We start from the raw sequence: 27258 nt of genomic DNA, 5'->3' as shown, positions 1-27258 counted from the left end.
GGTGACTAAAACATATGTAATATGATATGCACTGAATGGATAGTTCATGTGTTGTGCACTTAGCAGTCCTATAACATCCAGGTGGTGGGAAAAAGATTAAAAACAAACACAAAGGCATTATACAGCAGTATTAAAACAATGGTGACAGCACTATAAAAACGATGGTACAGATATTCTCGAACTAAAAATAATGGAGTAAGATGCAACAACCCAAGCAACTCAATTGCTTGTCTCATCCAGCAGCTTGTTGATTGCGACTGAGCTGCGACATGATACTGCCCCGGTATACAGTCTTTGAAGTACTTGGTAACAACAGAATAATAATACAAAATAATGATCCTGAGCTGCACTGTTTGAAAAATTGCTTCATCTGAAGTTCTAGAGTAGGCCAAAGTTCAGATCCAGTTCAAACTCCAATTCCAACTCTGTAACATTGGAATGACAGCCTTAGAATAGGTGTGTAGTACAACTCACTGGCTGTCGGGATCCCGACGCCCAGCATACCGGCGCCAGTATCCCGACCACCGGAATGCCGACATCGGGGCGAGCGCAAAAGAGCCTCTTGCGCCACGTTATTTATTCTCCCTCTAGGGGTGTCGTGGACACCCCAAGAGGGAGAATGGCTGTCGGTATCCCGGCAGTCGGGATCACTGCGCCGGTATGCTGGGCAACGGGATCCCGACAGCCGGTATATCGAGTGCCCCCCCTTAGAATGCAGCCTTCACAAATGCAGGCCAAGACCTGATCGAAGGCCTTGATATTCTCTTAAATACTACACACTGTGGGCCTGATTCATATTTGTAAATAAAGCAAAAAAGCACACAACTGGGCAAAATCATTTTGCACTGCAGGTGAGGCAGATGTAACATGTGCAGAGATATTTAGATTTGGGTGGGTTATAGTTTTGTATGTGCAGGATAAATACAGTCTGCCTTTGCCTATAGCCCACAAATGTTAGACAGCTTTATTTTTATACTGCAATTTAGATTTCTCTTACGTCATAGAGGATGCTGGGGTCCACATTAGTACCATGGGGTATAGACAAGTCCCTTGGGAGCCATGGACACTTTAAGAGTTTAATAGTGTGGGCTGGCTCCTCCCTCTATGCACCTTTTACCAGACTCAGTTTAGAAAATGTGCCCGGTGGAGCCAGTCACAGCTAGGGGAGCTCCTAGGAGTTTTTCTGGTTTTATTAAGATGTTAGGTACAGGGAGGCTGCTGGCAACAGCCGCCCTGCTTCGTGGGACTTAGGGGGAGAAGTAGGAACCAACTCTAGAAGTTAATGGTTCTCTATCTCCGCTGACAGGATACTGAGCTCCTGAGGGTGCTGATCGCAAGCCCATAAGGCGACCGCTCACTCCCGCAACACGGCCGCCACCCCCTAACAGAGCCAGAAGATAGAAGAGCGGGAATGGCAGCACAAGGGTGGGAGCACAGCTCGGACAGGTTGCTCTCGAGAAGGCTCAGCGGCACTTGGTGTACGGCGCTGTGAGGGGCGTCCTGGGCCAGTGCAACATACCCTACACTGGTCACATATACTAACAGGGGATAATCCCACTGTTAGCAGCAAAATCACCTCAGGCCAGTATAATCTGTGAAAGCGGAAAGACGCCCCATTACAGGGGGCGGGGCTTCTTCTCAGAGTGGATCCACACCAGTGCCATTTTCTCCCTGCAGATCACACTAAAGAGACGTTGACAGGGAGCGTTGCCCTCCACATAACTCCAGCATACCGCTGCGGTACCAGGGTGTTATAGACAGGGGGGAAGAGTGTTATCATAGCTGTTTAATCTTATTAAGGTTATTCAGTTCAGCGCCGGCCGTTTTCTTGTATTAACTGCCTACTGGGGCGCTGTGTGGCTGGCTCCTTATACTCTGTGGCTCTCTAAAGGTACTCTGGGGAAAACTGTGTCTGCATTTTCCTGTGTGTGTGTGTGTGTGTGTGTGTGTGTGTGTGTGTGTGTGTGTGTGTGTGTGTGTGTGTGTGTGTGTTTATATATCTCACATAAGCATGTCTAAGAACTCTGTATCTTGTGCTGCAGAGTGTGTATCTTCTCCCGAAGAGTCTATTCCATGTACTCAGGATTGCCAGGTTCTTTCTAAGCTTTCTGAATCCGAACCCTCATGGGTGGATTATATTAGGGGCATGATATCCCAGATCTCATCTCGGATAGCTCAAAATGAGACTGAAACACAGGTTTTGAGAAAATCTGTTGAGGATTTGTCGTATTCAGCTCCCTCTACCTCATCTAAAGCCCCCATTATATACAGTACCCAAAGAAGCGTGCTCTTGCCCAGATAATGCAACTCATGATTGAGGCTATTAGGGACATTTTACACATTACTTATAAGGTACCTGAGCAGGTAGAGGAGGCTTACTTTACAGACAATAAGAAAACCTCCCTTACTTTCCCTGCGTCTAAGGAATTAAATGCATTGTTTGAAAAATCCTGGCAAAACCCGGAGAAAAAATTCCAGATCCCAAAAAGGGTTCTTATTGCTTTTCCTTTCCCTGTGGAGGACAGGAAAAATTGGGAAATCCCGCCTGAAGTAGACGCTTCTATATCTAGGTTGTCTAAAAAGGTAGTTTTACCTGTCCCTGGGTTCACCGCTTTAAAAGAGCCGGCTGACCGCAAGATTGAGACTACGCTCAAATCACTATACACAGCTATTGGAGTAGCTTTCAGACCCACTATTGCTTGTGCGTGGATTTCTAAAGCCATAGTAAAGTGGTCAGGCACATTACTAGAGGAATTAGATTCTATGGATTGAAGTGACATTGAATTGTTTTTTTACGTCACATACAGGATTCTGCAGGTTTCATGGTGGAGGCCATGAAGGACCTTGGCCATCTTAATGAGAGGGCTTCTTCCATGGCTGTCTCGGCACGCACAGGACTCTGGCTGTGCCAATGGTCTGTGGATGCAGAATCAAAGAAATGTGTGGAGAATCTACCCTTCACAGGTCAGAGCCTGTTTGGGGAAGCATTAGATGCGTGGATTTCTGCGGCAACTGCGGGTAAGTCAACCTTTCATCCCTCAGCAACACCGCCGACTAGGAAATGTTATCCTACGTCTACAATGCATGAATGCAGTCCTTTCGGAACGCGAAAGTTAAAAAGTCAAAACTCCCTTCCACTTTCTTTAGAGGAGGTCGGTGGAAATACAGAAAACCTGCACCAACAGGTTTCCAGGAACAGAAACCTGGTTCTGCTTCCTCAAAATCCTCGGCATGACGGTGGACCTCCCAGCCTGGAGATTGGGAAGGTGTTACAAGACTAAGAAATTTCAGTCATGTCTGGGCATCATCATGCCTGGACCCCTGGGTACAAGATATTGTTACCCAGGGGTACAGACTGGAGTTTCAAGAACTCCCACCTCACAGATTTTTCAAATCAGGCTTACCAACTTTGCTGACAGAAAGTGCTATCCTACAGGAAGCCATTCAAAAATTGCTAAAGTCAAATGTCATTGTTCCAGTTCCACCTTACCTCACAAACAAGGGTTATTACTCAAACCTGTTTGTGGTACCGAAACCGCATGGTTCGGTCAGGCCAATATTGAACCTAAAGTCATTGAACCCTTATTTGAGGGAATTCAAATTCAAGATGGAGTCTCTGGGAGCGGTGATCTCAGGTCTGGAGGAGGGGGAATTTCTAGTATCCCTAGATATCAAGGATGCGTACCTTCATATTCCGATCTGGCCGCCTCATCATGCTTATCTAAGATTTGTGCTGCTGTACTGTCACTATCAGTTCCAGGCACTGCCGTTTGGCCTCTCCATGGCACCGAGGGTCACACCAAGGTCATGGCAGAGATGATGCTCCTCTTCCGCAAGCAGGGTGTAAACATAATTCCTTATCTGGACGATCTGCTGATAAAAGCGTCTTCCAGGGAGAAGCTGTTACAGAGCACTGCTCTCTCAACTCAACTACTCCAGGATCATGGATGGATCCTGAATCTTCCAAAATCGCATTTGGAGCCGACAAGGAGACTGTCTTTCCTGGGGGTGATCCTTGACACGGAAGTACAGAGGGTGTTTCAGCCGGCGAAGAAAGCGTTGGTGATACAAACAATGGTTTGGGATGTCCTGAAGCCAGCCCGGGTATCGGTTCATCAGTGCATTCGCCTTCTGGGGAAGATGGTTGCCTCCTACAAAGCTCTGCAGTAAGGAAGATTTCATGCACGGTCCTTCCAATTGGATCTCCTAGACAAATGGTCGGGATCTCATCTTCACATGCACCAGAGGATACGTCTGTCGCCGAAAGCCAGAATCTCACTCCTCTGGTGGCTGCAAACTTCTCACCTTCTGGAGGGCCGCAGGTTCGGGATTCAGAATTGGATCCTTCTAACCATGGATGCAAGTCTCAGAGGTTGGGGAGCAGTCACCCAGGGGAAAACTTCCAAGGAAGGTGGTCAAGTCTGGAATCCATCCTTCCGATAAACATTCTGGAACTAAGGGCCGTGTACAACGGTCTTCTACAAGCGGCACATCTTCTAAAAGATCAGGCCATTCAGGTTCAGTCGGACAATGTAACGACGGTGGCCTACATAAACCGACAAGGCGGAACGAAGAGCAGAGCTGCAAGGTCAGAGGTAACAAGAATCATCCTCTGGGCAGAAAAGCACGTGGTGGCGCTGTCTGCAATCTTCATTCCGGGAGTGGACAACTGGGAAGCGGACTTCATCAGCAGACATGATCTCCATCCAGGAGAGTGGGGCCTCCCACACCCGCAGGTGTTCGCGGAGGTGACAAGTCTTTGGGGCGTACCTCAAATAGACATGATGGCCTCCCACCTCAACAAGAAGCTTCGGAGGTACTGTTCCAAGTCAAGAGACCCATAGGCAGTGGCGGTGGATGCCCTGGTGACTCTGTGGGTGTTCAAGTATGTGTATGTGTTCCCTCCACTTCCACTCATCCCAAGGATACTCAAACTAATAAAGAGAACAAGAGTTCAGGCGATCCTCATTGCTCCGGACTGGCCAAGAAGGGCTTGGTACACGGATCTTCTGGAGTTACTGCTGGAAGATCCGAGGCCTCTTCCTCTTCGCGAGGACCTTCTGCAACAGGGACCATTCGCTTTTCAATACTTACCACGGCTACATTTGACGACTTGGAGGTTGAACGCCATATCTTAGCTCGGAAGGGCATTCCGAACTAGGTTATTCCTATCCTGATACAGGCAAGGAAAGGAGTAATGTCTAAACATTACCATCGAATTTGGAAAAAGTACGTGTCTTGGTGTGAATCCAAGAAGTTTCCTATGGTGGAGTTTTAACTTGGGCGGTTTTTCCTCTTTCTGCAAGCAGGTGTGGATGTGGGCCTACGCTTGGGTACCATAAAGGTCCAGATTTTGGCCTTGTCCATTTTCTTCCAGAAACAATTGGCGGTCCTTCCTGAGGTTCAGACTTTCTTGAAAGGGGTTCTGCACATCCAGCCTCCCTTTGTGCCCCCTACGGCACCTTGGGATCTTAATGTGGTGCTGCAGTTCCTGCAGTCGGATTGGTTCGAACCTTTACAGGATGTTGATGTCAAGTTTCTTACTTGGAAAGCGGTCACACTGTTGGCGTTAGCATCTGCTAGACGTGTGTCAGAATTGGGGGCATTGTCCTGCAAGAGCCCCTACTTGATTTTCCATGAAGATAGAGCTGAGCTCAGGACGCGTCAGGAATTTCTTCCAAAGGTTGTGTTGGCTTTTCATATCAACCTATTGTGGTGCCAGTGGCTACTGACTCCTCAATTACCTCAAAGTCCTTGGATGTTGTGAGGGCTTTGAAGATTTATTTGAAGAGAACTTCTCGTCACAGAAAGTCGGACGCTCTGTTTGTCCTGTATGATCCCAAGGAACTTGGGTGTCCTGCTTCTAAGCAGACGATCTCTTGCTGGATCAGGTTCTCTTGCTGGATCAGGTTCACTATTCAGCATGCGTATTCTACTGCCGTGTCCTAAGTCTGTTAAGGCCCACTCTACTTGTAAGGTGGGTTCTTCCTGGGCAGCTGCCCGGGGTGTCCCGGCTTTACACCTTTGCAGAGCGGCTACTTGGTCTGGGTCAAACACGTTTGCAAGGTTCTACAAGTTCGATACTTTGGCCACTGAGGACCAGAAGTTTGGTGAATCAGTTCTGCAGGAGCCCTTGCACTCTCCCTCCCGTTCTGGGAGCTTTGGTACATCCCCATGATACTAATGTGGACCCCAGCATCCTCTAGGACGTAAGAGAAAATAGGATTTTAATTACCTACGGGTAAATCCTTTTCTCATAGTCCGTAGAGGATGCTGGGCGTCCGCCCAGCGCTTTGTGATCCTGCAGTGGTTACTTAGTTCAGTACTGCTTAGTTCTTGGTTAAGTACTGTTTTGTTACTTAGTAAGTAATATTGTTCAGCCGTTGCTGATGTTTCAAGCTAGTTAGCTTGGTTTGCCTTGTGTGTGAGCTGGTGTGAATCTCGCCACTATCTGTGTAAATTCCTTCTCTCGAAGTTGTCCGTCTCCTCGGGCACAGTTTCTAGACTGAGTCTGGTAGGAGGGGCATAGAGGGAGGAGCCAGCACACACTCTCAAACTCTTAAAGTGCCAGTGGCTCCTAGTGGACCTGTCTATACCCTATGGTACTAATGCGGACCCCAGCATCCTCTAGGGACTATGAGAAAAGGATTTACCGGTAGGTAATTAAAATCCTATTTTTAGTAATGTAGTGTTGAGCAGAGCGAGACTCCGTGAACCTGGAAAGCGTGGTGAGCGGACGCATTTCTACAAATGTTAGTTCCAGATGTAAAAACTATCCTCACTAACCCCAAAAATACCAAAAAAAGTGTGTTGACCATTTTTGTAAAGATCATTGTTATGTTGAGCTTTTGTCCATGTCAACCTTTTCCAGTGTTGACCTTTCATAGGTCAACCTAATGCATATCGACCATATGGGGTTGACCTAATGACTGTCAACCTAGACATTGTAGATCTTCTATACCAAACTCATCTTGGAGGCAAGTAGAGATGCTGCCTTGCCACACTGATTGTGTCACTACCACCCTCCCCTGCTCTGAGGCACCTAGAATTGTGGGGCCCTGGGCAGCTGCCCAGTGTGCCTATACGTTAAGATGGCCCAGGGTCAATCCAGGTGGCATATATTCTTTATTGACTTAGAGTCACAAGCAGAGTTTGAACCAGGCACATGCAGTGGTTAGTATAAGAGGCACAACAGCAGATGAGATAATCACAGAGTACTAGGGTGAAACGCTATACCTGGAATGGCAGGTAGTGACAGTCAGAATACATAATTAGACAAGCTTCAAGGGGAGTATAGTGCATATAAAGGGCATGTAATCGCAGCATGCATGTCTATACAGAAACAGAACCGTCAGTGAATATAAGCAACCACTGACAGCTTGATATGTCCTAGGACAATGCAATCACCTACTGTTCTCTAACAATAGGGTGTTATTGTTGTGTTTAAGAAGAGACTTACAGCTCCTACTATCAAAATAACTGCTGCTTTTTTGAATGACGGACTTTCATGATATATTTGGTATTTAGAATTCCTAACCTATGAATGCTTTCATCTTAGAATTTTATAGATATAGATGACCAGTGCTTTCTAATTAATGGTATTTTCAATTCTGGCATCATCACTTCAGGGCAATGAGGCAGATGCTGTGTCGTTAGATGCTACTCATGCATACATTGCTGCCAGTTGTGGTCTTCAGCCGGCAGCAGTGGAATACTGGGGTGAGTATATGTACTTATATTCTCACCTTTATGCTCTATGTTAACATTTGTGTCTGTAGCATGATTCCCTCAGTGTAATACAGTTAAATGCAAAAGTTGTCAGCATCCCTGTCTAACTAGTCACAGAAAGCAATTCTGGTTTTCTACAAGACTGTGTGAAGTTATTTCGTTTGGAGCATTTTCATATAAATAAACCAAACAAACTGGCATTTTAATGGTCTGGGAAATTTCTTTCTATATAATTATCATTTTAAACAAAGGACAATTATAACCGGGGTAACATTTATATACTTGCACATTTGTATAGAGCAATAAAGGGAACTGCTGAAGTAAAGTGGAGGAGTGAGGAGGTGTGACGGTAAGGATTATAATAATAGGACGTAAGTGCAGTAACCTTACTCATGTAGACGCCCCAATTTGTAACATGTTACTATACTATTATCCAAAACCTGTCAATTTTTTGTAATCCTGTACAACAATTCCCACGCCCACATTATTTCTAGGTTGAGGTATTGATGGGTACCTAATAATACCTAAACAATTAAATTGAAGCTTCTGGCTGTTGTCCTGGATGACCATAAATGTGCTTACATCTGAGTCAGTGTGCACTTCTACTCCCATAGGTGAACATTCTGACTGTTTAACAGACCCACATCAGCTGCTGCACCGCATGTCAGAGAGAGGTAAGATATGGCACAGAGAGCACAAATGTAATAAACCCTACTACAATCACGTCTAGTGGATCTGATGTTGTGTGTGGGTTTATTTAACCAATAGTTTGTGATATAAAAACAATGACACATGTTAAACTTGTTCTTTTTAATGATACTTACAGTAGTTGTAGATGTACTAATACCTCTAAAACTGAAAAGGGAGGATGTTGTCCATAGCAACCAATCAGAATCTAGCTCATACTTGCCTACCTGACCCTCTCCATGAGGGAGAAAATGCTCTGTTCCTGGACTTTCCTGGTAATGTATGATTGCCAGAGCCGGCCCTAACCAATATGATGCCCTAGGCAAGATTTTGGCTGGTGCCCCCTAGCACCACCGCTGGTTCCGCCTCTGACCTTGCACCTCTTTCCCAGCACTATCACCCCTCACCGGTAGTGGTCCTTATTTTGGTGTTTGTGCCCCCTATATTTTAATTAGGAACATTTCTCACATTTGGCGCACAGCCCAAAAATGGGTGTGTTTTTGCTGGCAATGGGCATGGCCACACAATAGTAACCCCAATTCCAATTACACCACACAGTACTGCAACTTTATTCACATTTGATCATGTGATAGTGTCCATAATTCATATTACATCCCACAGTAGTATCACTTTACCTTATAAATGTTACTCCTCACAGTAGAGCCCCTTATTCACATTACATCACACTGAATTGCTCTTTATTCACATTACACCACACCCTATTGCTCTTTATTCACATTAGATGACACAGTAGTGCCCTTTCTATACGCAACGCTACATAGTAGAACACCTTATACACATAATGCCACACATTAGTAATGTATTTATACACATTCCACACAGTAATGCTCCTTACACATATGAGACACCTTATTAATGTCCTTATAAATATAATGCGCCTTACACATTATGACAACCTTTATTAATGCCCTTTTGCACATAATGTCCCTTACACATATGCCGCACATTATTAATGCTCTTATACACATAATGACACACATAGTGCCCCCTACACATTTGCTGCACATTATTAGTGCCCCTATACACATAATGACACACATACAGTAGTACCCTGTTACACATATGCCGCACATTATTGGTGCCCTTATACACATAATGACACACATAGTGCCCCTTACACATATGTTGCACATTATTAATGCATTTTTACATGACACACATAATGCCCCTTACACATATGCTGAACACTACTGCACAACCAACCCACTCACATGCACACAGCACTCACACTGCCGCTAACACTGACCTCTGCCTTTGCTTGGATACAGATGTGTCCTCATAAATCTTGCCTCAATGCTAACGTCGGGCACACCTTTTTTTTTAATGAAAATTATTTGCATTGCTATGTGGCTAGGATGCACAAGCAGCTTCTGCTGATTAAAATGATATGCGGCATGCCTATATACTATGTGAGACTGTGGCTGTATCTACATATTAAATGCTACACACAGAATATAGGCATGCCGCATATCATTTTAATCAGCAGAAGCTGCTGATGCCCCTAGGCATATCAAATGCCCTAGGCAATTGCCTAGTTTGCCTATGCCTATGGCCGGCTCTGATGATTGCCATCACCTGTGGTGAAACACCTTTCTTATCAATTAACTACGACAAAAAGAAGGACGACCGGGCACTGGTCTGGGTTAGATTACAGTTTATTAGTGAAAGACCAAATGTGGACGATTATAATTAATGGAAAGAGAATTTAAACCTTTCAATTGTAGTCCCAGTTGGTGGTGAGCCCAGAGCTAGAAAGTACAAGTACTAACAAGGGGAGAGAGAGAAAGCTCTTTTGTGGGCGCACTGTTATACAAAGAAGAAGAATTCTTCAGTTATATATCAAGAAAATATATTTAAAACATTTGTTTATTATTCGAAATTTAAAAATGATTACCAATCTGCGATCCAAAAAAAGGGTGAAATAAAGAAGTTGTGAGAAAATTTTAAAATGTTCTGGTCTGTTTTTCACAAAGGAGTGATTAGAAAGGCTGTAGACATCTGATTGTCTAACACCCGTTTCTCCTGACCAGTACAGACATTCTGTATTAATGGGACCAAAAGGAGGTCAATATTGTGTGTTGTGCGGACCACTTCAATTGGGTCAATACCATACACTTTGCTGGTCACCAGTTAGTCCACATATGCATGTACTAGAAATGTATTGGATACGTTAACATAACCTCCATAACATAACATAACCCCCAGGTGGCTCCCTGGTAAGTTAGCTCTCAGTCTGGAACTGTTTTAGTAATGGCCTTTATTATGAGGCGTACTGTGACAAATTACATGGCCCAATGTGGGCACTGCTATCAAGTAGTTAGGACTGCTGTATCAGAGAAGCCGTGAAGTGGCCAGCAGCTAAACATGTGTTTGCAAACATTTGTGACGAATTCTCTGAATTTTATTACCAGATAGATTCAGGGATGGTTACAGGTAATTTTCAGTGTGCGGAAGGGAATTTGGGGGTGGGGATTTGCACCCCCCTTCCTCTTTGTTTGTTTGTCTGTGACCCCTCCCCCTTCCAGCACCTGATATATAATTATCTCCAGGTATGATTGAGCAGCTTCCAAATTGTTTGTTTGCTTCCTAGCAGAAAAAGGCATTCCGGATGAGGTCATTCCTACGCTGATAAAGGCTAAGAAGGACGTGACCGCTCAACATTATCACCGTATATGGCGAAAATATGTTGCTTGGTGTGAGGCCAGGAATGTCCCTACGGAGGAATTCCAGCTGGGCCGTTTCCTTCACTTCCTACAGTCAGGAGTGAATTTGGGCCTAAAATTGGGTTCCATTAAGGTCCAGATTTCGTCCCTATCCATTTTCTTTCAAAAGGAGTTGACTTCTATACCTGAAGTTCAGACGTTTGTAAAGGGAGTGCTGCATATTCAACCCCCTTTTGTGCCCCCGGTGGCACCTTGGGATCTTAACGTGGTGTTGAGTTTCCTGAAATCACACTGGTTTGAACCACTCAAAACGGTGGAGTTGAAATATCTCACGTGGAAGGTGGTCATGCTACTAGCCTTGGCTTCGGCTAGGCGTGTGTCAGAGTTGGCGGCTTTGTCACATAAAAGCCCCTATCTGGTTTTTCCATGCGGATAGAGCAGAATTGCGGACCCGTCCACAATTTCTGCCGAAAGTGGTTTCATCCTTTCATATAAACCAACCTATTGTGGTGCCTGTGGAGGATTCCGAGTTGCTTGATGTGGTCAGGGCTTTGAAGGTTTATGTAACCAGAATGGCTAGGGTCAGGAAAACAGAGTCTTTGTTTATCCTGTATGCATCCAACAAGCTGGGTGCTCCTGCTTCAAAGCAAACTATTGCTCGCTGGATCTGTAACACGATTCAGCAGGCTCATTCTGCGGCCGGATTGCCGCTGCCAAAATCAGTTAAGGCCCATTCCACTAGGAAGGTGGGCTCTTCTTGGGCGGCTGCCCGAGGGGTCTCTGCATTACAGCTGTGCCGAGCGGCTACTTGGTCAGGTTCAAACACTTTTGCAAAGTTCTACAAGTTTGATACCCTGGCTGAGGAGGACCTTGTGTTTGCTCATTCGGTGCTGCAGAGTCATCCGCACTCTCCCGCCCGTTTGGGAGCTTTGGTATAATCCCCATGGTCCTTACGGAGTCCCCAGCATCCACTAGGACGTTAGAGAAAATAAGATTTTACTTACCGGTAAATCTATTTCTCGTAGTCCGTAGTGGATGCTGGGCGCCTGTCCCAAGTGCGGAATTCTTCTGCAATACTTGTATATAGTTATTGCTTCAATAAGGGTTATGTTATGGTTGCATCAGGGTTGACCTGATGCTCTGTTGTTGTTCATACTGTTAACTGGGTAAGCTTATCACAAGTTATATGGTGTGATTGGTGTGGCTGGTATGAATCTTGCCCTGGATTGACAAAATCCTTTCCTTGTACTGTGAGCTCTTCCGGGCACAGTTTCTCTAACTGAGGTCTGGAGGAGGGGCATAGAGGGAGGAGCCAGAGCACACCAGAACCTAAATTCTTTCTTAAAGTGCCCATGTCTCCTGCGGAGCCCGTCTATTCCCATGGTCCTTACGGAGTCCCCAGCATCCACTACGGACTACGCGAAATAGATTTACCGGTAAGTAAAATCTTATTTTTTAAAGCAACACAGCCAAACAAAGCAGTTGCAGTAATCCCACTATCGTCTTCACATAGGGAGGGATTCAGACCTGATCGCACACTAGCTTTTTTCGCTGCGCTGCAATCAGGTCAGAACAGTGCATGCGTATGCACCGCAATCCACAGGCGCGTCACTTGGGTACATAGCGGATCGTTGCTGTGCGATGGGTTTTATGAAGAATCCATTCGCACAGCCGATCGCAAGGAGATTGACAGAATGAAAGCTTTTGTGGGTGTCAATTTACCGTTTTCTGGGAGTGGTTGGAAAAACGAAGGCGTTTCCAAGCGTTTGCAGGGCGGGTGTCTGACGTCAATTCCGGTCCCGGACAGGCTGAAGTGATCGCAGTGGCTGAGTAAGTCCTGAGCTACTCAGAAACTGCAAAAGATCTTTTTGTACCGCTCGGCTGCACATGTGTTCGCACACTTGCACAGGTAAGATACACTCCCCTGTAGGCGGCGACTATCTGCTCGCAGCGCTGCAGAAAACTGCTAGCGAGCGATCAGGTCTGAATTAGGCTCATAGTCAAGTCTAGCTTAGAGTTAGGATGCAGAACACATGAAATAAGGGATGGGAGGAAGATTTCTGCTATGACCTTGATTAATATGGGAGAGCTCCTTGGATGACACCTTGGTTAACCAAAAAATTTGTTGTTGTTTTTTTAAAGCCAGCTGGACCTTGTGGAAAAACTTTATGGTGGCCCACCCTATAAACTATGCATCTATTGATGTACTCTGGGTCAGGATGCACTAAACATCGCATCCGTGTTGCGATACATCCGTCCACTTATCAGGTTTATACTGGCGTAATTAATGCCGGTATATAAATGTGTTTAAAATCACAAAGGACAGCTCTACTGATAAGATCTGTCCCTTGTGATAGAAGGACTTCCAGGTTTAGGACCTGGGAGTCCTTCTATGCCTGTGCAGAGTGACATGGCCACCATAGATTTGCTTGATAAGCATTAATGTTGTCACAACCTCAACATAAGTGCTTTTCCAGAACATAGAAGAAAACCCGAATGTCATTTAACCAGGAGGGTTCAGAAATGTTCAACCAGTATACTAACGCGCCACTAGGTGGCGATAGAAGCTTTAATAAAAGAAAGTCTTTAACATTATACACAATCCGGAGAAGTCTCTAAGTCTAAGTACTGGTTTAGACAGGTCACAAAAGTCACACGTATATAGAATGTACTGTAGTCGCTTCCATCTGAAGCAGTAATTGGCATATACCAGCAGGGGAACAGCTTATGGAAGCAGGATTGGGTCACAATGAAGATCCTCTCTCAAGACCAGGCATCAATTGCTAAGTGTTCCCTCAAGTGTAAGTGCCTTGATGGCTTTAGAGCAGCTGTTGCCTGGATCACTAACTTGGGCAGTTACTACTGGGCATGACTCAAGAAAAAGGGGCCTCAAAATTGTTAGATGGTGAGGTAGTTCTGTGGGTCAGTGATGACCTGATCACAAGGTCTCTCTTTAATCTCTTACGTGTGGCATTAATAATGCTGGTAAGGCTGTTAGTTTTTTGGCCTTATCAGGCTGGGAAGCGAGAGCTTTACTGGCTAGGTGTGTGTGCATGGGGTATTCCCCTGGGCTTACCCCGTGTCCTGGGCAGGCTAGCGATGCTTCTCGGCTCCAAACTTGCAGGTGCGCTGCCTGACTGTGCCGGGCTCCCTTCCAATGCACGGGTCCACAGCTCTCTGCCCTTAACTGGCTGGCGGGGATGTAGCAGTCGGATGCCGGCTCTTACCAGCGCGGCGGTCTCCCAGTGCACGGCCGCGGCTGGTGGGTCCCTTCCGTCTGGGTGCTGGTGGCGGATCTGTCCTGGTGGCAGCGGACCCTCCTCAACACCGATGCCCCGCTCTACCTCTCTGCTGCGCGTCTCGGCTCCCACTGGCGCACACACACCCAGCGGCGGTGGTCAGCGGTCCTCTCTCTCCAGCGCGGTGACTCTCTTTCGGCTGGCAGTGGCAGCGCGCCCCGTCTTCCGTCAGGGTCCGGGTTCAAACTGCGGCTGCCTCTCCATCCTCTCCACACACGCCGTCAGTCCCAGTGACGTGCGGTGGGATGAGGCAGGTGAGGCAGAGCCTTTCCTGTCATACATACGTTTAAACCAGAGTTTTGACTGAATAAAATATATGAAAAATACTGATAATTTGTTTGAAATATCTTCTTTGAATTATTCTAATAATTTTTATAGCCCAAACTCTGGAGTAAAAAGTCTATGGCAGGTGAGGCAGTGCCTCACCTGTGTATCCTTTCCACACATCTCTAATCAAAACTCACCAGATTTCCAGGAGTTTATACTGCTGCACCTGTGTATAATGCCCAGATGCACTCTTTGGCTCACCGCACGTCCCTGGTCAGTCCACCGCGCGCGCTCTGCTCCTCTCTCCTTTTAACACAGCCCCTCCTCTTTCTTTTGCCACTTCTCTCCCACCAATCACACATGATTCCAGGGCTTCCCGCTTTCTGGCATCCGCCGGGCGGTCCTGGGTCCCAGTGCCCCAGCTGTTACAGGCACCAGGCAAGGGGTTTTAACCCTACCAGTGCCTTTTACTAAAATGTCTCTCAGGCAGCACTGGCTGCCATTATGGCTGCAGCGGTATGCAGCAGGGATGCCCCAAACGTGGGTATCACACTTGAAGGTCTGGACACTATAGATGAGTCTTATTGTGCGTGGGAGGGCAGCCTGGAAAAAAAGGAGAGTTATGATAGACTTACCTTTGTTAACTCTCTTTCTGCGTGGTCTTTAGAGTTCACAGGAAGACAATGGGGTGTAGGTAGTGGTAAAGTACCGGGCATCAAACAGTTAAGCTTTTAGCTATGCCAAGATACTCCGGTCCTTACCCCGCCTACAGCTCAGGCTCTTTGGTTTTGTCAACAATCCCAAGGCAGGAGCAGGAAAGGAGAATAGGAACATGTGTCACACGTAAGAACACACTCTCAGTGACAGGAGAAGAGAACCAGTGACCAAGGAAAAGAGACCCATAGAAGGTAGTTGCATCAGGGTGGGTACCCTGTGAACCCTAAGGACCTAGAATAAAGAGAGTTAACAAAGGTAAGTCTACAGTAACTCTCCTTTTCTTCTTTGGGTTCCATAGGGCTCCACAGGGAGACAATGAGGACATCGCAAAGCAGTTATTTAAGGGAGGGGATGCTCTTGAGTGGGTAGGAGAATCTGGTGTCCAAAGGAAGCATCCTGGGAGGCAAATTTATCAAAGGCATAGAAGCTGAGAAAGGTGTGGACAGAAGACCACGTGGCTGTCTTGCACAATTGTTCGGCAGAAGCGCCACGGCGGGCAGGAGAGTGCCCCCAAATCTGACACCCTTTGGGCAGATGCAATAGCCAGAAGGAATAAAGCCTTCGCTGTTAACCACTTGAGATCCACTAATTCCCAAGGTTCAAATAAAGAATCCTGAAGCGCTTGGAGAACGACTGACAAATCGGAGCCACTGGAGGGTCAAAGGGAGGTTGAACACGGAGGACACCTTAAAGAAAGTTATGAACATCCGGCAGTGGAGTGATTCTGCGCTGAAACCAAATGGAAAGAGCTGAGATGTGCACTTTCAGGAAGGACAGGCGGAGTCCTAGATCCAAACCAGCTGAAGAAAGGCAAGGATCGGGGAGACTCTAAAAACCAGAGGGTCATAGTGTCGGGCAGCGCACCACTGGAAATACGTATGCCACATCCATTAATAGATATGGGGGAAGGTCGGCTTCCGCGCTTTGAGCATGGTCTGAACCACAGAGCAAGAGAAACCTTTGGACCTTGGGACGGATGACTCGAGCCACGCCATCAAAGACAGATGGGCCAGGTCCTGGTGAAGACAGGGACCCTGAGACAACAGGTTTGGTCATAGCAGAAGTGGAATGGGAGCACCTATCGAGAGACTGTGGAGATCTGATAACCAATGGCATCTTAGCCAGGCTGGGGCTACGAACAGGACAGTGCCTCCTTCTTGCTTGAACTTCCAAAGAACTCGCTGAAGAAGGGAGATTGAAGGGAAGATGTATGGTAAACAGAATGTCCATGTCACTGCCAAGGCATCCCTGAAGGCTGCTTCGGGATCTCTTGTCCTGGACACGTACACGGTAAGCTTGTGGTTGTGACTTAAGGCCTAATTCAGACCTGTTTGCTGTTGTGCAAAATCACACAGTAGCTGATTATCAAATGACTGCGCATGCATACAGATCGTAATGCGCAGGCACAAGGCCAAACTGCAAAAAAATCCAGTGTCTTTTTGATCACTAGGCGTATGCAAGTTGACTGACAGGAAGCGGACATTTGGGGGTGGTAACTGCCCATTTTCTGGGAGTCTCAGGCATTCCCAACCATTTTCAGGGAAGGTGTGTTATGTCAGCTCTGGCACAATCAGCCTGTTTGTATCGCACTGTAGGAGTAAGTCCTGGGCTATGCACAGACCCATTTGTCCACCAGAAGCTGGAAGACCTCTGAGTGTAGACTACTCACTGGAGTGCACATCGTGGTGGCTGAGGAAATCTCCTATGGGCCGAACATCCCAGTTGAGGACCCCTGAGATGAACACCGCCAAGGTGGCTGAGAGATGGTGTTCAGCCCATAGAAGATTAGGAGCCATTTTCTGCATTGCTAACCGACTCGGCAGTGGTGTTGTCGGACTGGATCTGGACTGATCTGCCCCGGAGCATGTCCTGTGCTAGAATGAGGGCTCTGTAGACAGCTCATAGCTCCAGAATGTTAATTGGTAAGCAACTTTCTGCAGGAGTCCAACAGCCCTGAAAGGACCATGGATCCCAGGTCTTGCATGGCTGAGTGGATGGACACTCTGCGACTGTGAAGTAACTTGTATTCCCGTTGCTGTAATGAAATTTTGTCTGCAGGTAGGAAAAGCCTCTAGCATCCATTGTGAAGGTGTGAAGAATTACTTTTTCCAGTTGATTAGCCATGTTGCTGCAGGAAGGCATTAGTCAGCTGGGGATGGTGGTGCAGGACCTCCAAGTAGTGCATGAGAATTAGCAGGTTGTCCAGGTAAGGGAGTGTTCTGATTCCCTGACGACACAGCTGTGCCACCATAATGGCCATAATCTTGGTAAAGACCTTGGGAGCAGTAGAAAGTGCCCGAAATTGGTAATGTTGTTGAAGGATAGCAAATCGCAGGAATTGCTAATGAGAGGGTGCTATAGCAACATGCAGATAAGCATCATGAATGTGCAGGGACACCATAAAGTCCCTAGGCTCCATAGCTAGAACAGTAGAGTGGAGGGTTTCCATATGAAACCTGGGTACCCTGACAAACTTTATGAAGGATTTGAGATTGGGTAGAGGTCGATGAGATCCATTGGCTTTCTGAACTGGGAACAGGGTAGACTAGGAACTGGTCCTTCGTTGTGACCAAGGGACTGGCACTATCACTCCTGATTGCAGGAGGTACTGAATGAGCATCTGGAGGGCTGCCGCCTTGCTCGGGTCTGATGAGGTTTTGTCCAAAAGAATCGTTGAGACAGCATACCCATGAGAGACCAGTTATTGCACCCAGGTGTTTGAACTGAAGACGTCAGTCTCCTACGTGGTATAGATTGAGAAAAGCAGAGGACTTAAGACTGAGCCTTGTGTTAATCCAACTCATAGAGGTAGTGAAGAGAAGGTGGATTCAGAAAAACAAACACTGAAAAAGCAATTAGATAGGTAGGATAAGACCTAAGGATTGTAGTGTCTGTATGAGAAGAGAGTGGTCCACAATAAGAATAAGAAGTGAGTAATGGCCTTTAGATATAACAGTGACCAGATCATTCCCTACTTTAGTCAGTGCTGTCTCTGTGGAGTGTTGGGCACGAAAGCCTGACCGAAGTGGGTCCAATAAGTTGTGTGAGTTAAGAAAGTGTGTGATGCCAGTGTAGGCAAGTTTCTCAAGTAGCTTGGTTGGGCATGGGAGCTGAGAAATGGGACAGTAATTTGAGAAAGTGTTAGGGTCAGAATTGTGTTGTTTTTTTTCAGAACGGGAGAAATCACTGCCTGTTGAACAGGGATGGAACGATACGAGTAGATAAAGAGAGTTTACAGAATTTAGTTAAGGTTGGGATGAGCACAGGAGACAGAGCTTTAATATTTGTGAGGGTATTTGATCAAGAGGAGAGGTAGCAGAGTAGGCAGATAAGAAGAGTGTAGACACTTCATGTTCATTTGTGGGATCAAATGAAGAGAAGGTGCCAGAGGATTCAGGTAGAGAATTGAGCACGTCACAGGCTCTGGAAGAGCATACCATTTCATTTTGGATCTTATCAATCGTGTCCTTGAAATAGGAAGCAAGATCTTGTGCATTGATAGTAGCTGGTGGGATTGGTGAGGGAGGGATAAGAAGTGATTTAAATGTGTTAAAAAGTCACTTGGGGTTAGAGGCTTGAGCTGAGATGAGAGATTGGAATTTTTTTTGTTTGGCAGTTTCCAGAGCATTACGATAAGAGTGGTAAATTGTCTTATATGTGAGTAAGTCACTTGAAGTACAAGATTTTAGCCACTGACATTCTACTTTACGTGAAAGATTTTGTAGGTGTCTTGTGAATTTAGAATGCCACTGTTGACACCTAAGTCTAAGTGGAGTGTGATAGGTAGCTGGAGTCACTTCATTGAGTGCCTTCTAGAGTCTGGTTCAAGTGTGATACAACAGTCTCAATAGAGGTGAATGTAGAAATTGGTGAGAATAGTTGTTGCAGAGAGGTGAATAGTTGTTGAAAGTTAATAGTGCTAATATTTCTGTGGATTTGTGGAGGTTTGGTAGAGTTTAGTGACATTGATTTTGAAGTAATGGAAGAGAGCATGCAGGTGGTAAGGTCGTGATTTGAGAGAGGGAAAGGAGTGTTGGTAAATTCAGAAGCTGAGAATAGTCTGGTGAATACAAGCTCAAGACAGTGGCCCTCCTGATGAGTAGAGGAGTCAGACCATTGGGAGATGCAAGAGAGGAGGTTAGCAAGAGTAGTTTGGAGGCATTAGCAGAAGATTTTGGACTATCAACACAATCTTGAAATCACCCATGATGAAAGTGGGTATGTCAGAGGATAAGAAATGAGGGAGCCAGACAAAAAACTCTTCCAGAATTTGATTTGGTTGTCCTGGTGGGCAATAGATTACTGCAACATGCAGAGATGAAAGAAGTGAAAATCCTGAGTGAATGTAATTCAAATGATGTAAATGGGAGTGATTGAGCCTGTGGTAGAACAGTGTATGTAAAAGATTGGGATAGTAATAGTCCAACCCAACCTCCTGTGTGTAAAATGGAGACCACCATGTGACAGTGCTGCAGGGGAGGCAGTGTCTGATTGTGTGAGCCAAGTTTCTGTTATAGCCAGCAAATTGAGGCTGTTAGATATGAAAAGGTCATGGATGGATGTTAATTTGTTGCAAACAGAGCGTGCATTCCATAAGGCACATTTTAGTGTTTTGGAGGGAGATGTGATGTTTATGTAGGATTTCTGTATTGCTGAAAATCAGGTGAATGTGAGTGGGGCAAGTGGTTGGGGCCTGGATTTAGTGATATGTCATCAGCTAATAAAAGCAGAAGAGAGATATAAATATAGTTATAGGAGGTATAGAATTTTTTTATGGTAACAAGGTGTGGATGTTACAGTCAAAGTATATAGGTAGGTAAAAAGCTCATGAGTGTTGATAGCAATGTGTACAGAGGGGTGAGTTGCATGGACATTGAATGATGTAATAATCTTGGAGTAAATAGCATGCAGTGATATGAGCAAAAGCATTTTGTGGTACATCGTGTGTTTGAATAATTCAAAAGTTATTTTGGGTTAGTGCAAAATAAGTTAAACTTATAAAAGTTTTAAATACCTTTTCTTTTTTTATGTTGTTCAATGTTTGATCACTTTTTTTTTTAACTGTTCATTTTGGAAACGCTTAGCATTATGAACTCTTTGAGTATTGGAATGCAAAGCTCACACGCACAGCTGTTCCTAGCTATATCTACAGATATACTATGGTCAATTGACAAAGGATGCAGGTGAGGCAAATGTGTCACTAATCAAAGGTGTTAAATTGCAATATGTTTGGCTATGCAAACACCAGCCCATGATGCAGTTGTCATTTAGTTTTAGACACTGTCTGGTGTGTACAGGTGATCGTTATCATATGTAGAGTGCATTAATGTGGCATATATAGACAGGATCACCATCTTATGTTACATTATACTGCATTTCCAGGTGTATTCATTACAGTGCATACTGTCACAGGGGCAGGTGTACTAAGCCTTGGAGAGAGATAAAGTCGAGAGAGATAAACTACCAATCAATCAGCTCCTGTCATTTTTCAAACACAGTCTGTAACACGGCAGTTAGGAGCTGTTTGGCTTGTACTTTATCACTCTCCAAGGCTTATTACATCTCCCCCCATACCTGGTAGATTATACTGCATGAACTATCAGTTTTTAGTATATACATGATTGAGCCACATTATTATTAGTGATGAGCGTGATCCCCAGCTAATAGCCAGAGTAACCGCCGTGTGCAGCGTGGACAGCAGATAGATGGTCTGGGAGTGACTCAGTAATGTGCTGGTAGGTTGGCACATGTACATTTTGATGGTGAACTGCTCCACTGTAGCGTGTTGGTCGGCCCTTATGCACCTTCGTAGCTGACGTTTACCTCTCACATCAATGGCACGTGGTGCTCTGCAGTTTCCACGTCGGTTATTTGCAATGGTGCCATTTGTTCAGTCATGATAAACCTTCACCACAGCAGCACGCAAACAGTTCACAAACTGCGCTGTTTCAAAAATACTGCCATCCCTGGCCTGAAAGCCGATAATCATCCCTTTTTGCAACTCGATTAACTCGCCCCTTTTACCCACGACAGCCACAATTTATATGTGTGCAGACGACCTATCGCACACATATAAGCACCAAGTCAGCGCACAACATGTGACATACTTCATGGGCTACGCGCTGCCGACGTCAAATGTAGCAGGTGGTCATAATAATGTGACTCAAATGCGTATATATTTATAAAGGGTCCCAGACCATGCACTGTAGTAGCCATGTTGTCTGCAGGTTATGTCCTCTCTAATAGTTAGCCAGGCTGCAATTATTATAATGTTAAGTATTTGTAATAAATATTTTAATTGATATGAATGTAGATTATATTTTTAATATTCACACATTTGGGCTTAACAAATTTTCTGGGAACAAATAGCAGCCACAGATAGCAAAACTGTCAGAAGATTAAAATTGGTTACAATTAGGTAAATTGACAACTGGTTACTCTAAAATGTTTGCTTTGTGAAATGTGACTGTCATTTGTCAGCCTTACTTTCTGACCACTCTCACTGTGACTGTCTCTGTAGGGTTCCCTGGTCTTTATGCTCTGGCTGTCACAAAAAAAAACATGAAAGCTGTAAGTCTCCTTGATCTCGTCGGGCGTCGTTCATGCCACGGTAATAAATACAGCCCTGCGGGGTGGCTTCTACTCTCCAGATATACAGTGCGGGCACCTGGAAATCAAACCTGGGACTGTGACATTAACACAGGTAAGTAGATTGGACGCAACAAGTGCTGAATTATGATTTATGCTACTTATGGTGGTGTAAGTATTTAGCACTTTTTCAGTATTTGGTTGGGGATTAGTACTTCAGGTATGATGAGTTTGTCATCTATGTATGTATTGTTTTCATTCTATTTTCAGTTGATCAATTGGTCTCATGGGATTTATTATGTAAAAGTGAGCTGTTGCACAGAGCAACCAATCAGAATCTAAATATCTTTTAACTAGCACCTTTTTTTTGTAAATTCAATATTTTTTATTGGGTTTTTGAAATTGTACATACAGTAAAACCAAAACAGAACAAAATAAACAATAATTTCAAAAGGTATTGCTGTGTGAAGACTTGATTCGAGAAGAATGAGACTTGGAGTCAAGTTTACCCCTTTTCCACCTAAGTACCGTGTCCGATCCGGGATGTTTAACACGGCCACCCCGTTTCCACTACACTTCGACACGGGTTATTCCCGTGTCTGATCTGTTTCCACCTAACCCGGGTAAGCTCTGTAAAAGCCTATTGCTGTCATTACAAATGGACTTTTTACTGTCTCATCAAGATGATGTCATCAAAAGGACCAAAAGGGAGGTGTGGGGCCTGCTCACAGCATTGCAGCGTGACTTCAGAGTGTTTTGTTTGCAAGCTGCCTCAATGCCTGCATGTGCCCAGCGTAGTGTTGTAGCTGCTGCAATAGATGTGCATCCGCGTTTGTTTGCTGCTGCGGTGCCTGCATGTGCCCAGCATGTCTCCCAGGGATGACATCATCTTCCAGTGCCCCAGAAGCACCAATCAGCGTCTCAGAGCGTTACTCAGGTCTGAAAACACGTGTAATGACCGTTTCCACTGCACCGTTATCCGTGTCATTACCGTGTTCTACCCAGGTAAATAGCCGGGTAGGATTCCCGGGTCACTCAACCCGTGTTGACCCGTTTCCACCTACTAAAAACTAGAGATGAGCGGGTTCGGTTCCTCGGAATCCGAACCCGCCCGAACTTCAGGTTTTTTTACACGGGGCCGAGCGACTCGGATCTTCCCGCCTTGCTCGGTTAACCCGAGCGCGCCCGAACGTCATCATCCCGCTGTCGGATTCTCGCGAGGCTCGTATTCTATCGCGAGACTCGGATTCTATATAAGGAGCCGCGCGTCGCCGCCATTTTCACACGTGCATTGAGATTGATAGGGAGAGGACGTGGCTGGCGTCCTCTCCGTTTAGACTAGAGTACTAGAGAGAGACACAAATTTTGGGGAGCATATTATTAGGAGGAGTACTACTTGCTGCTGATAGTGTGACCAGTGACCACCAGTTTAATTAATCCGTTCTCTGCCTGAAAAAAAACGATACACAGTGTGACACAGTCACATACCATATCTGTGCTCAGCCCAGTGTGCTGCATCATATGTAATACTGTATATCATTATCTGACTGTGCTGAGTGCTCACTGCTCACACAGCTTAATTGTGGGGGAGACTGGGGAGCAGTTATAGCAGGAGTACATATTTTAAGTACAGTGCACACTTTTGCTGCCAGAGTGCCACTGCCAGTGTGACTGACCAGTGACCACTGACCACCAGTATTGTGATTGTCTGCTGACCACCAGTATATTGTGATTGTCTGCCTGAAAAAGTTAAACACTCGTCGTGTGGTGTTTTTATAAACGCATTCTGCAGACAGTGTCCAGCAGGTCCGTCATTACATAATATATACCTGTCCGGCTGCAGTACTAGTGTGATATATATATATATTTTAATTTTATCTCATTATCATCCAGTCTATATTAGCAGCAGACACAGTACGGTAGTCCACGACTGTAGCTACCTCTGTGTCGGCAGTCGCTCGTCCATCCATAATTGTATACCACCTACCCGTGTTTTTTTTTTTCTATCTTCTTGATACTAGTAGCTTACTTTAGGAGTCTGCAGTGCTGACAGACAGTGTCCAGCAGGTCCGTCATTACATAATATATACCTGTCCGGCTGCAGTACTAGTGTGATATATATATATATTTTAATTTTATCTCATTATCATCCAGTCTATATTAGCAGCAGACACAGTACGGTAGTCCACGGCTGTAGCTACCTCTGTGTCGGCAGTCGCTCGTCCATCCATAATTGTATACCACCTACCCGTGTTTTTTTTTCTTTCTATCTTCTTGATACTAGTAGCTTACTTTAGGAGTCTGCAGTGCTGACAGACAGTGTCCAGCAGGTCCGTCATTACATAATATATACCTGTCCGGCTGCAGTACTAGTGTGATATATATATATATTTTAATTTTATCTCATTATCATCCAGTCTATATTAGCAGCAGACACAGTACGGTAGTCCACGGCTGTAGCTACCTTTGTGTCGGCAGTCGCTCGTCCATCCATAATTGTATACCACCTACCCGTGTTTTTTTTTTTTTTCTATCTTCTTGATACTAGTAGCTTACTTTAGGAGTCTGCAGTGCTGAGTCTGACAGACAGTGTCCAGCAGGTCCGTCATTACATAATATATACCTGTCCGGCTGCAGTACTAGTGTGATATATATATATATATTTTAATTTTATCTCATTATCATCCAGTCTATATTAGCAGCAGACACAGTACGGTAGTCCACGGCTGTAGCTACCTCTGTGTCGGCAGTCGCTCGTCATCCATAAGTATACTAGTATCCATCCATCTCCATTGTTTACCTGAGGTGCCTTTTAGTTGTGCCTATTAAAATATGGAGAACAAAAATGTTGAGGTTCCAAAAATAGGGAAAGATCAAGATCGACTTCCACCTCGTGCTGAAGCTGCTGCCACTAGTCATGGCCGAGACGATGAAATGCCAGCAACGTCGTCTGCCAAGGCCGATGCCCAATGTCATAGTACAGAGCATGTAAAATCCAAAACACCAAATATCAGTAAAAAAAGGACTCAAAAATCTAAAATAAAATTGTCGTCGGAGAAGCGTAAACTTGCCAATATGCCATTTACCACACGGAGTGGCAAGGAACGGCTGAGGCCCTGGCCTATGTTCATGGCTAGTGGTTCAGCTTCACATGAGGATGGAAGCACTCAGCCTCTCGCTAGAAAAATGAAAAGACTCAAGCTGGCAAAAGCACAGCAAAGAACTGTGCGTTCTTCGAAATCCCAAATCCACAAGGAGAGTCCAATTGTGTCGGTTGCGATGCCTGACCTTCCCAACACTGGACGTGAAGAGCATGCGCCTTCCACCATTTGCACGCCCCCTGCAAGTGCTGGAAGGAGCACCCGCAGTCCAGTTCCTGATAGTCAGATTGAAGATGTCAGTGTTGAAGTACACCAGGATGAGGAGGATATGGGTGTTGCTGGCGCTGGGGAGGAAATTGACAAGGAGGATTCTGATGGTGAGGTGGTTTGTTTAAGTCAGGCACCCGGGGAGACACCTGTTGTCCGTGGGAGGAATATGGCCATTGACATGCCTGGTGAAAATACCCAAAAAATCAGCTCTTCGGTGTGGAAGTATTTCAACAGAAATACGGACAACATTTGTCAAGCCGTGTGTTGCCTTTGTCAAGCTGTAATAAGTAGGGGTAAGGACGTTAACCACCTCGGAACATCCTCCCTTATACGTCACCTGCAGCGCATTCATAATAAGTCAGTGACAAGTTCAAAAACTTTGGGCGACAGCGGAAGCAGTCCACTGACCAGTAAATCCCTTCCTCTTGTAACCAAGCTCACGCAAACCACCCCACCAACTCCCTCAGTGTCAATTTCCTCCTTCCCCAGGAATGCCAATAGTCCTGCAGGCCATGTCACTGGCAATTCTGACGAGTCCTCTCCTGCCTGGGATTCCTCCGATGCATCCTTGCGTGTAACGCCTACTGCTGCTGGCGCTGCTGTTGTTGCTGCTGGGATTCGATGGTCATCCCAGAGGGGAAGTCGTAAGCCCACTTTTACTACTTCCACCAAGCAATTGACTGTCCAACAGTCCTTTGCGAGGAAGATGAAATATCACAGCAGTCATCCTGTTGCAAAGCGGATAACTGAGGCCTTGACAACTATGTTGGTGTTAGACGTGCGTCCGGTATCCGCCGTTAGTTCACAGGGAACTAGACAATTTCTTGAGGTAGTGTGCCCCCGTTACCAAATACCATCTAGGTTCCACTTCTCTAGGCAGGCGGTCAGAAAAAGACTCACCAGTGTCCTAAAAAATGCAGTTGTACCCAATGTCCACTTAACCACGGACATGTGGACAAGTGGAGCAGGGCAGGGTCAGGACTATATGACTGTGACAGCCCACTGGGTAGATGTATGGACTCCCGCCGCAAGAACAGCAGCCGCGGCACCAGTAGCAGCATCTCGCAAACGCCAACTCTTTCCTAGGCAGGCTACGCTTTGTATCACCGGTTTCCAGGATACGCACACAGCTGAAAACCTCTTACGGCAACTGAGGAAGATCATCGCGGAATGGCTTACCCCAATTGGACTCTCCTGTGGATTTGTGGCATCGGACAACGCCAGCAATATTGTGTGTGCATTAAATATGGGCAAATTCCAGCACGTCCCATGTTTTGCACATACCTTGAATTTGGTGGTGCAGAATTATTTAAAAAAACGAGAGGGGCGTGCAAGAGATGCTGTCGGTGGCCAGAAGAATTGCGGGACACTTTCGGCGTACAGGCACCACGTACAGAAGACTGGAGCACCACCAAAAACGCCTGAACCTGCCCTGCCATCATCTGAAGCAAGAAGTGGCAACGAGGTGGAATTCAACCCTATATATGCTTCAGAGGTTGGAGGAGCAGCAAAAGGCCATTCAAGCCTATACAATTGAGCACGATATAGGAGGTGGAATGCACCTGTCTCAAGCGCAGTGGAGAATGATTTCAACGTTGTGCAAGGTTCTGCTGCCCTTTGAACTTGCCACACGTGAAGTCAGTTCAGACACTGCCAGCCTGAGTCAGGTCATTCCCCTCATCAGGCTTTTGCAGAAGAAGCTGGAGACATTGAAGGAGGAGCTAACACAGAGCGATTCCGCTAGGCATGTGGGACTTGTGGATGGAGCCCTTAATTCGCTTAACAAGGATTCACGGGTGGTCAATCTGTTGAAATCAGAGCACTACATTTTGGCCACCGTGCTCGATCCTAGATTTAAAACCTACCTTGGATCTCTCTTTCCGGCACACACAAGTCTGCTGGGGTTCAAAGACCTGC

The 27258-nt window shown here is 45.7% G+C and overlaps 1 protein-coding gene across 6 annotated transcripts in view; it reads left to right on the top strand.

The window, feature by feature from the left end:
• LOC134885352 (serotransferrin-A-like) overlaps positions 1 to 27258 on the top strand; it is a 202692-nt gene that overhangs the window by 143865 nt on the left and 31569 nt on the right. For 5 of the 6 annotated variants that reach the window (XM_063913061.1, XM_063913062.1, XM_063913064.1 and 2 more), the window contains 3 exons: positions 7629 to 7719; positions 8343 to 8402; positions 21903 to 22085. In XM_063913061.1, coding sequence (XP_063769131.1) covers positions 7629 to 7719; positions 8343 to 8402; positions 21903 to 22085 — 334 coding nt within the window. The remainder of the gene's footprint in view (positions 1 to 7628; positions 7720 to 8342; positions 8403 to 21902; positions 22086 to 27258) is intronic. The other variant, XM_063913065.1, reaches the window with a different exon arrangement.

This window comes from Pseudophryne corroboree, chromosome 1 (genome assembly GCF_028390025.1).
Source record: "Pseudophryne corroboree isolate aPseCor3 chromosome 1, aPseCor3.hap2, whole genome shotgun sequence".
In the NCBI taxonomy this organism is placed as follows: domain Eukaryota; kingdom Metazoa; phylum Chordata; class Amphibia; order Anura; family Myobatrachidae; genus Pseudophryne; species Pseudophryne corroboree.
Note: the sequence above shows the minus strand (reverse complement) of the source record. Positions and strands in the feature narration are given on the sequence as shown.